The sequence below is a fragment of the Scyliorhinus torazame genome, chromosome 13 (assembly GCF_047496885.1).
Source record: "Scyliorhinus torazame isolate Kashiwa2021f chromosome 13, sScyTor2.1, whole genome shotgun sequence".
Classification (NCBI taxonomy): domain Eukaryota; kingdom Metazoa; phylum Chordata; class Chondrichthyes; order Carcharhiniformes; family Scyliorhinidae; genus Scyliorhinus; species Scyliorhinus torazame.
In genome coordinates this window covers 34,294,302-34,311,500 of record NC_092719.1, presented here as the reverse complement: position 1 = coordinate 34,311,500, position 17,199 = coordinate 34,294,302, and the positions used below count along the sequence as shown (strand labels likewise).

Sequence of the window (17,199 nt, the reverse complement as noted above, 5' to 3'; positions counted from 1 at the left end):
GAAAGTATTTGCAGCTTTTCAAAGAAAAAGTATAATAATAAAATAACTTAATTTAACCTGAAATAGTGGTTATTCCAAAGTCTACTTTACTTACTTAACAATGCGGGACCCAGGATCGATGCTACTAAGTGGTAAGTAGATGAAAGCTTCGGTGGATAACTTGAAAACATAGTTTGACCTGAATAGCACCCACTGAAGCCTACATCGGAGTCAGGGAGAGAGAATCCCTGATCACCATTTAGAATGTCGGCCCTTTTTGGTATAGGGGGACTTCTAAGAATAGTGGTGAGTTTTCAACAACAGGCCTCAATTATTTACAATCTACATCAATGATTTGGATGAAGGGACCAAATGTATGGTATCTAAATTTGCCAATGACACCAAGATAGGGAGGAAGGTAAGTGGTCAAGAGGAGGTAGAGAGTCTGCAAAGGAATATAGACAAGATTAAGTGAATGGCAAAAAATGTGGTGAATGGAGTGTAATCTGGGAAATTGTGAACTTGTCCACTTTGGCAGAAAGAATAGAAAAGCAGCACATAATTTAAATCAAGAGAAATTGCAGAAATCAGTGGTACAGAGGGATCTGGGTGTCCAGATTCATGAATCACAAAGTGCTCATCAGCAGGTACAGCAAGTGATTAGGAATATTGTCATTTATTGCAAGGGGAATGAAATATAAAAGAAGGGAAGATTTACTGCAGCTGTACAGGGCCTTGGTGAAATCACATCTGGAGTAGTGTGTACAATTTTGGTGTCCTTATTTGAAAAAATATATAATTTTGTTAGGAGTTCAGAGAAGGTTCACTCGACTCTTTTCTTGGATGAGAGACTTAATTTATGAAGAAAGATTGAACAGATTAGGTCAATACCCATTGGAATTCAGATGGATGAGAGGTGATCTAATTGAAACAGAGAGGGGGCGATTCGCCCAGATGGAGCCCAAGTGGGCCCCGATCGCGGGCCAGATCCCATCAGAGGCCCCCCCCCTCCCCGGGGACGGAGCCCCCCCCCCCCCCACAGGCCGCCCCCGGCCCTTCGTGCAGCGTTCCCGCCGGCAGCCACCAGGGGTGAACGGCGCCAGTGGGACTCTGTCGTATCCGCGCGACCGCTCGGCCTCACCGATTCCAGCGGCCCGCGACCGGCACATCAAATACACCGGCACAAATGGCGCAGATTTTCTGCACCTCGGAGAATCGCACGCCGGCGTCGGGGCGTCGTGGCACGGTTGCGCCGATTCTCCGGCCCGGCGCGGGGCTCGGAGAATCGCCCCCATAAGGTTTCAATTTAATAGCTGATTTAATAAGGTTGCTAGCAAGAGGATATTTCCACTTGTGGGAAAGACTAGAACATAGGGACACAGTTTAAGAAGAAGAAAAAGTCTTCTATTTAAGATGAAAACACTAACAAAGGGTCGTTAGTGTGGTGTTGGGTGCTCTGGTGCACAGATGAGCCAACACAGTTGTATGTGGTACAACTCTATTTTATTTTAACTCTTATAATACAGTTCGTTCTGGATACTCTGCACGTGCTGTCTCCCTGAGTGTGTTTGGTAACAGATCTGTCCTGGTCCTCCTCTGCAGCTAATACTGACCACCGGGGGTCGTGTCTGTGCTTTTATATCTTTCTGTCATTGGTTGTGGTGTTGTGTGTTCTGATTTGTCTGTTGGTGTGTCTATCATGATGTATGTGTTTGAATATCATGACATCCCCCCTTTTTACAAAGATATGTGCCTACGTGGTGATAAATATAATTGTGTCGTGAGTGCATCTAAGAGTGTGTGTGTGTGTTGTGTACAGCGTGTGTATATGACGTAACTATTTACATGGGGCGATGTCGGGTGCGTCACACTAACAAGGTTGTACCATAACAAAACTTGGATGCGAGAGAAAAAAAAAAACTTGAACATTGGTCCGGTCAGACGATATCTGGAACAATAAACAACAACAGGTTATAATACAGAAGTGTTTGACTTTTTGAACGTATGAACAGCGTTATAAGTCCAGTCTAATGGGTGACCGCCTCAAGAATGGGCTGGTCCTCAAGCCGGTTCAGCTGTGGAGATTTGGGGTCACACTGGTTCACCTTGGACTGTTGGAGGTGATGCTGTTGCCGAAGTCTCTACTTTACCATTTGTTGTACTTCGTGCAGTGCTTGGTTTTTTCATTCGTGCAAATATAACATTCAACATCTTTGTTAGTGGTGCCTTGGCTGTGGTTTGGTTCTGGTGGCGATGGAAGGGGCATGATCCGTGGCATCTCCACGAAGTCATCCTTGGGAACCAGTGGAGGATCCGGCGTGTGCGTACGGTTCAGTTGCGAGCGTGGAAGGCGGCGCAAAGCTCGCTGATTGCGCCTACGCACCAATCCATCCGCCCTGCATGCCAGGAACAAGGTGGAGTCTTTTTTCTTTTTATGTTTGTGGTGGACGGCATCTTGTAGCCGATGGGTCGTTGCCATCGAAGTAGCACCATCACTAATATCATGCAAGGCGATGACTGTGCCAGATGTGGAAGTTGGCCGAGACCGTGCACGCTTGTTCCGGCCACCTGCTGTGCCGGAAGGGCGACTCCGCAGAGAAACATCGAAGCATGTCGCCTTGGAGAGAGAATTGTTGCTCGCATCAACGTCTGGCGATGGCGCAAATTGGTGTGTCCATCTTGGACCGCCGGTGCTGGTTGCCACTGCCGACCCAGTGGGACTGCCACGCGATCCATTCCCTGTCGCCGTGGCATCCGCCGTCACCCTGAGCGTGCCATCACCGAGGCCGCGACACCGCCCGTCCAGAGCAAGGTCTGGCGTGCGCAAATCAGAGTCGGCGCTTGGCTGCTCCCCATCTGGAGTCCGGTCTGCCTTCCGTCGATGCCCCCCGTCCGGAGTCCCAACAGGTTCACTGGAGGCAGCCGAGATTTCCTGAAGCTGCACTTCTGGAGTCGGAACATGCAGGAATGCACCAACCAGTGGAGAGGGTCGAGCCATCGAGGGTGGAAGCGGTGCGCCGCCACCGCAGTCATCAGTGGTCCCACCGTGATCGTCGAGTGCCTCGGTACGCACTAGGCGAGGTCTGTCACCTTGCACATTTTGCATGGGAAGTGGGATGCTGTCGTCACTCGTCTCACATCCCGTGGATAGATCCTCATTAGCAGCTTGCTGTTCACTAGGGTTGGGTAAATTGTCAGAGTTTTCATCTGGTGGTGCACACCATGTCGGTGGACTGTCATTGTCTTGCCGTTGTCCTTCATTTGGGCTTTTCTTCTTTGGAATTTTAAATCTTCCCCCAGACATTGCAGAACCTTGTTTATTACCCCCAAATTCTCCCATATGTATGGTCTCGAATATAGGATCCAATGTTTCTATCGACATTGTACTATTTTCCAAAGAACATTCCGTTTCACTTTTTTTCTCAGGTACCTCATATGTATCTTTGTCTAATGTACATGCCTTCATGGTCTCTGGGTCTGATTTTGCTGGGACTGGCATGGTCACAGTCTCTCTTTTACTGTTCTCAATTGCCCACATTATACTCCCCATACATAACTGCTTAATCACTGGGGTTAGTGTGGTACAATGGATAATCGGGTCGACCTTATCTGCATCTTCACCATTAGTGGAAAGCACACTTGGTTCACTTGAAACTGCTGCGGGTTTTAAATTCGTTATCTGGCTACTCGATGTCGGTGTCCTCAGGATTCTTACTCCAATGTTCTGCTCATTTATCAGTGGAGTGTGTATAGGTTCAATGCAATTAATGTTCCCCTCAAGGTTTGAAGAGTCATTACTGACTAACTGCTGGTCTCCGAAGTTGGGATTTTGCGGCGTTGTGTTGAAGGGAGACATTTTTCCCTGCTGTAGATATGATTCAGGTTGTGTTATTTCCATTACCTGAGGATCAATGTCTTGTCCATTTTTTCGATCCGTACTAAAACACTGGCAATTCTCAGTCTGCTTCTTGCAAGTTAAACATTCAATTAATTTCGTTAGCAAATCCTCAGCATCCTTCTGTGGCCGTGCAGCATTATTAATCTCTGTTCGGCTATAATGATCCTGAAGGTCAGCGCATAAACCTTTTTTCTTCGGGCTTGGACGAGGCGATTCCTGTGGCTTGTCTTCAGTTGGGCTTGAACAGTCTTCAGCGCTGTGCCCTTCATTGTAGCATGAGAGACCGTCATGGTCATGCTGCTGTGTAGTGGAGCATGGTAGGCTGTTATAGCCTTCTTGCTGTTCACGTGAGCATGGCAGACTTGCATCGTCTGCCGCTGGTTGGTCAGGAGAGGTTGCTAGACCCTCATGGTCTTGTTCCTGCAAGGACTGCACATTGGAGTCTTGCGTTGCTTCTATCGTGGAGGCTGTCCACGAGCTCTCTGTGGAGGCTTGTGACACTGGAGTCACTTCTTGTTCGTGCAAGGACTGCGCTCTGGAGTCTTGCGTTGCTTCTATCGTGGAGGCTGTCCACGAGCTCTCTGTGGAGGCTTGTGACACTGGAGTCACTTCTTGTTCGTGCAAGGACTGCGCTCTGGAGTCTTGCATTTCTGCAATTGTGGAGTCTGTCCACGAGCTTGCTGTGGAAGCTTGTGACACTGGAGTCACTTCTGGTTCATGCGAGGACTGCGCTCTGGAGTCTTGCATGTCTTCTTTCATAGAGTCGGGAACGTTGAGCGGGACGTGGACCACGCTCTGTGTGGCAGCAGGGCGCTCTCCGTGTGCTTGCACCGCTCCCTGTCTGTTAATGTCAGGCTGCAGCATCATCCGGTACTGATAAGTTGGAACGTCATATCTGCTGGATTGAAGATCCTCAAATCCGAAAAATGAATCCGCATCTGCGTCGGATTCAATGTGGGGGCCGCCAATGTGCAACACGAAAGGTTCGTCCGAGTCATAGTCGCATAGGACCACGGAGCTATCATTGGGCTCGCGAGGTCCGGAAACACTGTAAAGATCGTCATCGAAGTATTCGAGGTCGGAATCATCGGCTTGTGCGTAGGTAACTGCTTGTCGGAGGGTTCTTCGGAGGTCAAATTCATCTCCTGGGTCAATTTGCGGCAATGGGCTGTCATTCCAGGTGAGGGAAGGTTGTTTTACAGCTTTAACAGATTTTTGTTTTTTTGATTTGGGACGTTTCCCTTTTAAATTGGATTTGGGACATTTCCCCTTTAAATTGGTGCAGTCTGGGGCCTCTGACATCCTGACGCTCGGTATGTAGCACGTAGGAAGCGACTGCGCATGCTCAGATCGCTGTTCCTTTACCGATGGCCGTTTTCTTGACTGCGCATGCGCAGCATCTCGCGCATGCGCAAACGAAACTTCCGGTTCTGCGCACTGCTCGCGCAACTGTGCTAGCGTGATACCTTTAGCAAGATGGCCGCCAACCTCGACCCAGCCCTCTCTCAGGCCCGGGATTTCGGCCTCTGGGAATTCGGGCTCCGGGACCCCGGCCACGAGGTGAGTACTGCAGCTTTTCTTACCTTTACTTGCCGATTGGATTGCGTTTTCTTCACAGTACTTGGAGAATTTGTCCAGGACTGCCTGGTAATCATACCTTTGCTGCCTCCTGAAGAACCTGAACCTTGTGAATATTTCTCTTGCCCTTGCACCGGCGATGGTGAGGAGAAATTCAATTTTTTCGCTATCATCCAGGTCTTGGAGTTCAGCTGCCACCAGGAACAATTCGAACATTTGCCGGAATCGCCGCCAGTTTTCGCGGAGATCGCCGTAGCACTGGAGCGGCTGCGGAACCGGGAGCTCTATCATGTTGCCTGGGCACTGCTGGTTGTCTCTGTACACTGAGGTATGCCGGCAGGTATCGATCCACTCCTGTACCATGTGGTGTTGGGTGCTCTGGTGCACAGATGAGCCAACACAGTTGTATGTGGTACAACTCTATTTTATTTTAACTCTTATAATACAGTTCGTTCTGGATACTCTGCACGTGCTGTCTCCCTGAGTGTGTTTGGTAACAGATCTGTCCTGGTCCTCCTCTGCAGCTAATACTGACCACCGGGGGTCGTATTTGTGCTTTTATATCTTTCTGTCATTGGTTGTGGTGTTGTGTGTTCTGATTTGTCTGTTGGTGTTTCTATCATGATGTATGTGTTTGAATATCATGACAGTTAGTGTTTGGAATACTTAATTCCCAGAAAGTAGTAGAAGCTGGGCCCTGGAATTAGTTCAAGTCTGGATTAGACAGGTTTTTGACAGACAAAGGAGCCAAGAGTTATTGTGGGGGCAGAGTGAAGTTGAGACCACAGTTAAATCAGTTATGCTTTTATTAAATGGCAGAGCAAACTTGATGGGCTGAAAGGCCTATTCCTGCCCCTAAATCCTAAATTCCTACGTTCAATGCACGTGGTGTCAAAATTCGAGATTAGACTAAATCAGTTCTCTTGAGCCACTGTTTTCCAGGCTTAAAGCACGATGATAAAGATTGTGCAGTGTTTACCACTGAGTTCCAGTCTCTCAGCTGTTTCTCAATAAATGGGGATTGCACCCAAAGCAATTCAATGACTGAGGAGATTGACCACTGAGAACAATTGATAAAGAATTCTGCAGAGGGTGATATATACAATAATTCTCTCAGAGAATAGGCACACAATATCTGTATGAACTCTGGCAGCCATTTTGAATTTCTATCATTTAATAAATACTTTTTTAATGTTTACCTGGCTAGAGTACTGTCAAGGAAAGAAGTAATGAGCTCTCGCCTTCCCTCTTTGTTAAATACCAGAGCCTTTCCACTTGAGAGGACACCACAACCAAAGCCAAGTTCGGCACCGCGGATTGAGTGAAAGTTGTGGTAGGACGAGAGTCGGGAACTACTAAAGCTTTCTGAAATTATGGTAGGAAAGGTTTGCGAAGCCATGTCACATCCAGGCCCCGAAAATCCTGGGTCACATCTGAAAGCAAATAAAAAAGCAGATAGATTCACATTGAAATAAATAAACAGAAAACATAACTGGGCATAAATCTTTTACAGTATATTATCATTCAATGGAACAGTTGAAGTAATTGGTGATCAAAGTTTTGAATGTATTATAAAAATATTGGTTATATTTATCAATTAATATTGATAATATACCGACATCATAAGCATCATGCATTGGACTGTAATTGACTCCTTGGAATTACTGCAGTCCTAACTGGGGCAGCATGTTGGTACAGTGATTAGCACTGCTGCCTCACAGCGCCAGGGACCTGGGTTTGATTTGACTGTCTGTGTGAAGTTTGCACATTCTCCCCGTGTCTGGGTTTGTTTCCTCCGGGTGCTCCGGTTTCCTCCGTCTAAAGATATGCAGGTTAGGTGGATTGGCCACACTACATTGCCCCTAAGTGTCTAAAGGTTAGGTGGGGTTACAGGGATAGGGTGGGGGATTGGGCCTAGGTAGAGTGGTCTTTTGAAAGGTCAGTGTAGACTCAATGGACCGAATGGCCTCCTTCTGCACTGTAGAGAGTCTATGATTTTCGTCGATGACTACAGCGTTTTGCCTGGCTTGCCCTTTCCATTGCCAGGCAACTCGCCGTGGGGGGCGAGCCTCAGCGGGACCAGAAGATGCTGCCACCAGGAAGGGTTGGAAAATCCCACTCCAACTATTGTGCTATCAGTTGATTCAGCTGTTTTAAGTGTGAAGCTTTTAATTATGAATCATCAGAAAGAGTTTTGTGCTTCTCATATCCTTCATAGACTAGACATAGAGTTGTGAGAATTGGTAAGAGATAGAAAATATTGATTTTCTTGTTTTGAAACACATAAACATGGAATGTTGTCGGAAACGGCCATTTGACCTCACAGCCATGTCACTTTCTGGTGGATCTCACTTTCACTTTCCTGTCTTCTCATAGTCTTCTTTCTACAGGAATATGTATATTTACACTCAAGCCTATTTATTTCCCTCAATGCTCTTCCATGCTGACTTATTCCAAATGTTATTGTCCTTTGTGGATAGCTGTTACACCTAAATTCCCTATTCACTCCTAGATTTTAAAAAAATGCTATGGTTCAAGTTGAAACTTCTGCTGATGATTTTCCATTAATGGCCTAAATCGTCCGGTCTCTCCACCGCAGGAATCGTCGCGGATGGGATGGAGAATTCGATGGTCAAGCAAACTGTCCGATGACCTCAGACAGGAATTTTCAGTCCTGGGGCAGGTGGGAGCAGCATATCCCACCCATTGAACAGAACGGGCATTGTTGCTGGTAATTTGAAATTTATATTATTAGGAAGAATTTATTTAGATCAATCTTGTCAATACTTTTCATAATTTTGGAAACTTCTAATTAGTTCAGCACAAAACTTCCTCTTTTCCAATCTAAATAAGCCTAACTTTCTTAATCTTTGCTTATATTGTTCTGGGAATTTGGGCTTTTTGGTTTTTTACTACATACTTTTCTCTGTTGTTAGCTTGTGCATTGATTTTTAAAAAATAAATTTAGAGTACCCAATTATTTTTTCCAATTAAGGGGCAGTTTAGCGTGGCCAATCCACCTACTCTGTGCATTTTTGGGTTGTGGGGGCAAAACCCACGCAGACAAGAGGAGAATGTTCAAACTCCACACGGACAGTGACCCAGAGCCGGGATCGAACCTGGGACCTCAGCGCCGTGAGGCAGCTGTGCCGACCACTAGGCCACCATGCTGCCCTACCTTGTGCACTGATAATATATTATTTGCAATTTATAAAAATATTTAATTTAATTAACCAATATAAATGATAATTTTCTTGCTGATACGATTTGCAAAAAGCACACTCAAAGATCCTTTCTACAAAAAGCTGGTTGTGTTGCACAAGAGGAATAGAATCTGACTATTGCTTTGATATTATTTTGTTCCTCTTCTAATATAACATAGTGCTTGTTTTCACTGCTGTTGTACAATGTGCCGATGGAATCAGTGAATTTTGATTGTGACACTTAAAATCTTTTTTCCTTTGAGCATCACCATATACCAGATAGAAGATGTTTAAAGAATCGATTAGATGAGTTGTTTGGGGGTTTGTGCGCTCTCTCTGACCTCTTGACTTTAGCTCTGCATGTTCCTGAAGAAGTCTCTCGATGGGTTCAATGCCTTCCCAAATACCCTTCTCCATTTTGGTCAGCTCAAGTACTGCCACAAGTTGACAAGAATGTTTGACCTCTCCTGGGATGCTTTGAGATCACTAAAGCATTTCACCTGTTTCTCCTTGGACTCTCCTGTCACGACGGGTTCCAAGTAGAGCAGTTTCTTCGGGAGTCTGCTGTCAGATATGTGAACGATATGTCCAGCCCAGTGGAGCAGAGTGATTTTATTTTTAATTATTTTTTATGGGATGCAGGTGTCGCTAGCTAGGCCAGCATTTATTGCCCATTCTTAGTTGCCCTTGAGAAAGTGGTGGCGAGTTGCCTTCTTGAACCGCTGCAGTCCCTGAGGTGTAGGTACACCCACAGTGCTGTTAGGGAGGTAGTTCCAGGATTAGTGCCTTAAAGCTGGATATGTAGGCTTGGGAGAGGATGCTGCCATTGGACCAACTTTCTTGCCACTGGATTTGGAGGATCTTATGAAAGCACCATTGGTCGTACTTCTCCAGAGCTTTGAGGTGCCTGCTGTAGGTTCCCCAAGACAGATGGGTGTGCCTTCTTCACTTGGGCAAACAGCTCAGATCCTGTGCTCAGGGACCCCTGTCTTTCATCATGATGTGGGAGGTCCTTTTAGTGAAATCAGAGGTTGATCCTCAAACAAGGCTTGGTGAATAGTAGCAATTGCAGACCAGGATCCGTATTCCCAGATTCTGGCCTAATTCACAGGCTTTCTGTCCAAATTATGATGGGAATGTGTAAGTGGGGCTATGCTCTTTATTTTGACCCCTTGTTCCCATGACAATGATTTTACATTTGATGAAAGATTATTATTAAGATGTGATTGTCGCTGGCAAGGTCAACATCTATTGCCTATCCCTCATTACTCTGAGAAGGTGGTGCTGGGTCTTTGCACAGCCAGTTCAGAGGTCATGGGACTAGAATCACATGTTGGCCAGACCAAATGATACATTTCCTTCCTGATAGGACATTAGTGAAGCAGTTGGGTTTTTAATGATATTTTAACAGTTTCATGATCAATGACATTTTATTTCTGACCCAGTTTGCAATAAGATCTAAATCCTTTTCAATCGGATTGCAATATTCCTCATTAGTTTCGCTAAGTTTGGCATCTGGAGATTTGGGTATATTGCCTCTGATATATTACACTATTCATATATATTTCTATGTATAAGAGAAATACCTGGGGCACATCACTTGTAACCACCCTTCAGCCCAAAAGTTACATCTAGTTACACTCTTGTTTAGGCTTCATATTACATGTGTGTTGATCAGATGCTGGCCTCTGTACATGATTTTTGAAAATCATTTTCGGCTAACCTGATCATAATAACTTCAGAAAATCTTCAACATCAATTCACCTCTCCGAGTTGCTTTAATTTTGTTATTAGGATCTATGAGCAGTGAGTGAAATTAGGCAGTCACTCCTCAAGTTTGATTAATTTAATTGATCGCTGTTATCAATACTCCAGAGCTCAGGAGTATTTTTCTGAACCGTGAGAATGAGAAGCAAAATTTTCAAATTGTACCTGTTGCCATACAAAAATAAGGGCTGGAATTCTCCAGCTGTTGGGATGTTCCGTCGGGTTGCCGACCGCTTAGACTACACGTCAACCGCGCGGTCGGGAACTCGGCATATCGGAGGTGAAGCATCGGGGTAGGGCCTTCCAATGACACACCAATGCCGTTCCAACGGTATGCGGCACGCCACGCGATGACCCCTGCTTTGAGGGGGCGGAGACCCGAAAGCCCATGTCAAATCGGCGCCGCTCCCGATTTGGGCGCCGGGAGGGATTCTCCGCCCGATCGTCGATTATGATATCAGCGTCGGGCAACAGAGAATCCGTCCAGGATGTACAGCACAGAGAGTGAATCTTCCCCCAACATCTCCACTGAAAATACCTAGGACAATTGTTTCATCAAACACTGTGCCGGAGTTCACAATTATGATGCCTTGCTTAATTTGAGACAGAAAATTACATGGCCAGTGTGTTGCCACATACTCCTGCCTATGAGAAAAAATAAAGCTCTGCCAGTTATTTCCACAGTTGCTTTACCAGTTAACCTGACTGAAGGGGGAGTTGTGACATTTTTCAAGATTAGTACTAAATTGGGTCAAACAAGACATAATCTACAGGAAGTTTATTTAAAGCTCACTGTGCTGTATTGGTAGACAGTTCCCAGTTAAATAAACAGTTCTGTTTTCTTTTGCCTGCCATATGGGTGAGAGATTGGGGTTACTGAAGCAAGGTTAATTATCAAAGGAATTGGGTCCCTAAGAATGTTTTAATTTGTTGGTGATATCACACGGTCATGTTTAGACTTAGATGAAATAATAGAGAATAATGAGGTTTCCACTTACTTGCATCCATTGGTGGTACATCGACCTCGACCAGAACACAATTTGTAACACGCAGGGCCAATGTAGACTGCAGAAGGAATTGAACATCGCAAAGGTTATATTATTACAGTGTCAGTTTGGAATGTTAGTTTACAAGATTGGCAAAGGGAATGAATGTTATGGTATTGGGTGAACATGGTACATTAAGGAAAAGGTTGCTCTATATAACTGAGATGACCTATTTTGTCCTCACACTGACAATTCTTTTAAAATTTATGAACAGGAGAAATTTATTAATGGAAATATGAACAGTGATGTGGTTAATGCTAATTATATCTGCCACTATCCTTTGTCAATTAAGTTTTCACTCCTTTTTGTTTAAACCTTTGGTTTTCCCCAGTTACCATTCCCTCACTGAATGGAGTCAATTAATTTGTTTCAAAGGGAGCCTCAATTCTCTACTGTTTCTCACAGGTGACCACTGTTTGAATTTGGACTGTTATCATTGGGCTGGTAGGTCATGTGCAAAGTTCAAAACGCGAGCCGAGCATTGTCCAAATCTAAAGTCTACGCAGATGGGCTTCAGGCAGGGCAGCTGGAGCACAACCAGGATTGAGAACTATGGCCAGTTGTTTCCCAGTTCAGGCACACTGTGACTCTTGGACAATTAATCTCAACATAATCTTACCCTGACTATGTTTGGTTAGGAATGTGGTACCTTTCTGGTATGTATGGCTTAGACTCAAACAAGGGGGGAGGGGGGTGGGGGTGGATTTACCCAGTGAGATACTATTTTCTTTATTTTTAAATCTTTGTTTAAATAAAGCATGATACAAATTTTTTTAAATAGCTCATTGTAAAAATTTGTTGGGACATAAAGCAGCATAGAAGTAGGACTGCAGAATGGGCTGTCTATCTGAAATTAGTCATTGTCCGTAATGAAGTTTAAACAGTCAAGGAAATACAAGTAAACCAAATGAGTATGCAAGAAAATAAATGGTTGAACACAACTTGGTTATTTGAAATCATGCTGACATTTTGGTGTTGTTTTAGTTCTAAAAAACATGATGTTACTAACCATTGTCAATTGCCCACATATTTCCTGCGACTGGGCCCATCTGGCTCCAGCGAAACCTGGTCCCAGTGGTGAGCGCAGCATATGGTAGAGGAATGGTTATACGACTCCACCTTCAACACAGGACAACGTACAAGTTATCAAACGACTACAGCTTCAGTATTGGTAAGTTTATCAGTTCAGTTAGTTCAGTCACTTGCAGGAGTATGGCAGAATGTGGCTCTCCCTATTTGACTGACCAGTCACTGCCCTAACTAAGTGTCCTGCACTTGTGTAGTTTGCTGCTGGTGGGGTGCTAACGGGGGCGTGGGGGTAGTAAAGACAGGGGGGAATCAGGGATTAAGCAACCATAGCCACTTAGCATGCTAAACTGATGGGCACTTTCATTGATGGCTCCATTATCTGCGCGGCATGGTGGGGCAGTGGTTAGCACTGCTGCCTCACGGCGCCGAGGTCCCAGGTTCGATCCCAACTCCGGGTCACTGTCCATGTGGAGTTTGCACATTCTCCCCGTGTGTGCGTGGGTCTCACCCCACAACTCAAAGATGTGCAGGGTAGGTGGGTTGGCCACGCTAAATTGCTCCTTAATTGGAAAAGGAAAGGATTGGGCACTTCAAATTTATTTTAAAAATTTGATGACCCCATTATCAATTCAAATGGCTGCTTTTAGCATTTAAAAAATGTGTTACTTTATGCTCGCTCTAACAACACTAAATACCATCTATTGGTGCTATGGCGATAACAACTAAAATGTGAATGAGGTTCCTGAACATTATCTCCTCTCTTGAATGTATCTGTCCTGTGGATACTTTGGGTGTCTGACAGAAGGGATGTTGGACATGAAAATGTGCAGGAATCTGGTTTTGGAAACTCTACTTAATTCTCTACCCTTCCTATAGCTCTGTAAAACCAGCAGAAAGTCAGAGAAAAGTCCTGACCATCAAAATTAACCGCAGAAAGCCATTGTCATGCTTGATTGGATAAGGCCTAAATAATTTGACTCTTCCAAAGAAAAACTTAATACTTCGGAAGAAAAACTTGTGTCGGTCACATGATTGGTATTATTTTGCAGCAGTTTACTTCACTTGTTTTGTAATTATTATTTCTAATTATTCTGCTTTCTTGTCTGATTGATATTCAGTTGAGTGGACAAGAGCCATCCCTCTCCCCACCCCATCCCACACCTCTGCATAAATACACAGGCAACACCAACTATACCAGTATGCTCTCCTGTACCATTCAAATCCACAGTCATTTTGTTTCCAGTACACTCGCACAAAAGAACAATAAGGGAAACTGTCCATTAATTTTTAAAGACGGAAAAGTGGGGTTGCACAGCAACCCTGGAACCCTGGTCTGAAGGTGAGTCAGACGAACTCAAAATACTAGCTCTGTTTCTCTTTCCACAGGTGCTGCAGACCTGCTGAGTTTTTTCTCCAGGATTTTCTATTTTTATTTCACATTTACAAATATTTTGCTTTAACAACCCTGAATTCTCTGCTGGAATTAAAGGGAATCGGGGCAACTCTCATGTGACTAAGAGGTGCATTAACCCTCAAAAATATTTATGCAGTCCCTTAAAAAATCATCTTTTTTAAAAGAAAGGGTTCAGGTCTCATGATACCCTTCTTTGATTAGCTCAACATTTTAGGCTATGAGTCATTCTGCTCTGGAATGTCAACTTTTAAAAGATACAATTTAAAACAAATCTAAGATAATAATGGATTGTTAGTTAGATCCTTACCCACTATAGTTTTCAGAAGAATAGACGGAGCTGTGGGGATGGTGCGGGCCTTTGCACAGATCAGGCAGACACTCCATGTGCAGCAGGGACCAGGATCGTCCATGGTTAGTCGAAAACTCCAAACTTATGCTGGGGGTCACAGAAAAGTTAAAAAAAAGTGATCATCACTTTCCTTCACAAAGAATGATCCAGTACAGCGGAATGGGGCTAAGAGACAAATGGGGCTAATTCAGGCTGTAAAATCTGAGAGGTCTTATCAGGCTTCAGAGCAAAGCTGAGAGCTGACAGGAGTTCGGCAGAGGCCTTCTGAAAGATCCCAAAACTTTGGGGGGGAAGGGGAATTGATCCCAGAAGAGTCGACTTATTTTTATGAACAAGTGGAATGGCCAAATACTTCTTTTTCAGATAACCCTATAGGGTTTGAAAGGGGAGTGGTTTAGCTCAGTTGGCTGGACAGCTGGTTTGTGATGCAGAACGAGGTCAACAGCGTGGGTTCAATTCCCATACCGGCTGAGGTTATTTATGAAGGCTCCGCCTTCTCAACTTTGCCCCTTGCCTGAGGTGTGGTGATCTTCAGGCTATATCACCACCAGTCAGTTCTCCCCTCAAAGGGGAATGCAGCCTCAGGTCATCTGGGACTATGGCAACTTTACTATAGGCTTTGAAGGAACAGCAATGGATTGCTCTGCCATACAAAGGCACAATGGGGACAGTGACCCTTACATACACGGGCAGACTACCTCGACCGTGCAAATTATTCTGTCTGGATTGGGGCTGGATTCTCCAATATTGGGGTTTTGTGCGGAGGATCCGTGGCATTTTACGTGGGAAAAATCGGCGAGGCCCCAGCACCGACCTTCCGACTGGTGAGGGGCTAGCAGCCACGCCACATAAAACGCACGGCCTTCCCAATATAAACGGCTGGGGAATTTCCGGGTCCGTGGCTGCGCATGTGTGCGGCGGCGACCTGCAGCAGTCGTGCCGTCCAACACGGCGCCGGCCGTGCGTGGGGGACCCGATCTGCCCCAGGACACCTCCTCGTCACCCCCAGGCCACCCCCCACCAGTCCCCCTGCCCTCGCCGTACACCCCCAGCCAGCAGCATGGCTCCCACCCGATTGTGGCGGCGCTGGACGCAGTCCTCTGCCGCCACGCCGGGTTCCCGACCGCTGAGACCACATGTGCCCCGCGCAGTCGGGGACTCAGCCCATCGGGGCGGAGCATCGGGGGAAGGCCTTCAGGCAACGTTCGGAGGCCATACCAACGGCGTGCGGCATGCTCCTCGATGATGCCGTTTTGGAGGGGATGGAGCATCCGAAAACAGGCATCACTCCCAATTCAGTCAGGAAAAAGGAATCTCCACCGGATCGTCGATTACGAAATTGGCGTCGGCAAGCGGAGAATCCTGCCCAAATCTCCAGCTTCAGACTCGGGGAAATGGAGCTTCAGCTTCGTGCTCCAGGCGTATTGTCAGACCTATGTATTTAGCAGCTCTAAATCTCACGTTTGGTCATGGTCACACTTTTCTGGTGTGTCCCCTGGATTTTCTGAACTAAAACATGTGTTCATCAGCTCACTGGAATTACACTTATTTGATCAGGGCAGCAAGTCACTGAAAGCACAAACTGAATAGATTTTCAGTGCAGACAGATCCAGGGCTTTTCATTATTACTTAACCAAATACTTCAACTATCTAATCAGTGAATATTTAGAGTAATGAAAAGATGGTCCCCAATGACGAAGCACAGCATTAAAGATCCTTTATTACTATAGAAATGAAGAATATTATTTCTTCAGTTGTGATTAACCAAAATAGCTCAGCTGGGAGAGTATTAGACTAAAGATCTAAAGTTCCCTGATTCAATCCCAGGTTTTGGCATCAAGCCGCACGCTGGCTTTCCCAGATCTGTCAAGTTGCATTGCTCAATTGTGTGCCATTTCCAAGTGGGAATATTGCTCAGGAATAATGGAGAAATCTCAATCCAGTGACCGGGAATTAAACCAAGCACCTTCCTGGTCTGCAGATCTCACAATTGACAATTTGAATCACCAGGGGAGCTGCGTACCATTTGAGAAGTTGTTAAGCAAACTGAGAAAACTTCACCAGCTGATCGAATTGTTGTTACCTGTTGCCTGGTTGATGAGATCCACAGCCCATGTTGATGGAAAACTCTGTTAAGTGAGAAGGTGATGGTGGCATCACAGGTAGAATGTGGAAGAAGTCCACAGCCCACACATTCCTGTTCAGCCCTTGGTGGCTCTTCTGTTTCAGGCAGAACTTCGTGGCTGATGTCTGCAGTTCTGGAGCAATAGCAACTGATACCAGGGCTGGTTTCTGTAAACAATAACAAAAGATTAACCATGTAGTCTTCTCTTTTAAACCTTTAATGTAAGCTGTCATGGGAGTGTCCCTTTAAGAAAGGTTTTTGTCTTATCACATAGTTTCAGTGATATCATTGTGTGGGTGGAGCTGGGCTGTGGCTCTGTGGGCTGTTTTTGATTTCGCTTTCGCATTTGGACTCCCGTGGACTCAGGGAAAAAGAAGCGTTTTGTTCCTGTCTCTCTATTTTTATTTTAAATATCTGTTCCAGTTAAAAAAAACATTGATTATAGCTACCTGCTATTTTGGTAACTTAAAAACTTTCCGTAAGGATTTAAATCTGCTGGTAAGATGGAGTCGGAATCTCAGGAAAAGCCAATCTTAGTCAAGGGAGAATGCAGAGTGCTGGGCCACACCCTTGAAAGGGATTTTTGGTTCATGGGATTTTGTTTTTGAATTGGAACAGTTAAGGGACATTCATCAAGTGTTATACATAGATTGCTGTAGCTGGGGGTGTCTTTATGTTTGTAATTGATAAAAATTATTGTTGTCTGTTCATATAAATGTTAACTGAATCCTTGGAATAAAGCTTATTTTGATTAATGTGCCCGGGAAGACTGTTGAATCACACCTGAAGGGTAGGCTCTTATGTTCATCCT

At 45.2% G+C, this 17,199-nt stretch overlaps 1 protein-coding gene and 1 non-coding gene across 3 annotated transcripts in view; one reads left to right on the top strand and one right to left on the bottom strand.

Annotated features, from left to right (window-relative positions):
• LOC140387945 (reelin-like) overlaps window positions 1-17,199 on the bottom strand; it is a 520,778-nt gene that overhangs the window by 236,538 nt on the left and 267,041 nt on the right. For both annotated transcript variants that reach the window (XM_072471313.1, XM_072471312.1), the window contains exons 15-19: window positions 16,347-16,555; window positions 14,222-14,350; window positions 12,481-12,590; window positions 11,424-11,490; window positions 6,655-6,888 (exon numbers count right to left, since the gene is read on the bottom strand). In XM_072471313.1, the coding sequence (XP_072327414.1) occupies window positions 6,655-6,888; window positions 11,424-11,490; window positions 12,481-12,590; window positions 14,222-14,350; window positions 16,347-16,555 (749 nt within the window). The remainder of the gene's footprint in view (window positions 1-6,654; window positions 6,889-11,423; window positions 11,491-12,480; window positions 12,591-14,221; window positions 14,351-16,346; window positions 16,556-17,199) is intronic.
• trnaf-aaa (transfer RNA phenylalanine (anticodon AAA)) lies at window positions 16,027-16,099 on the top strand. Its single transcript has one exon. It is a non-coding gene; the product is annotated as a tRNA-Phe (tRNA).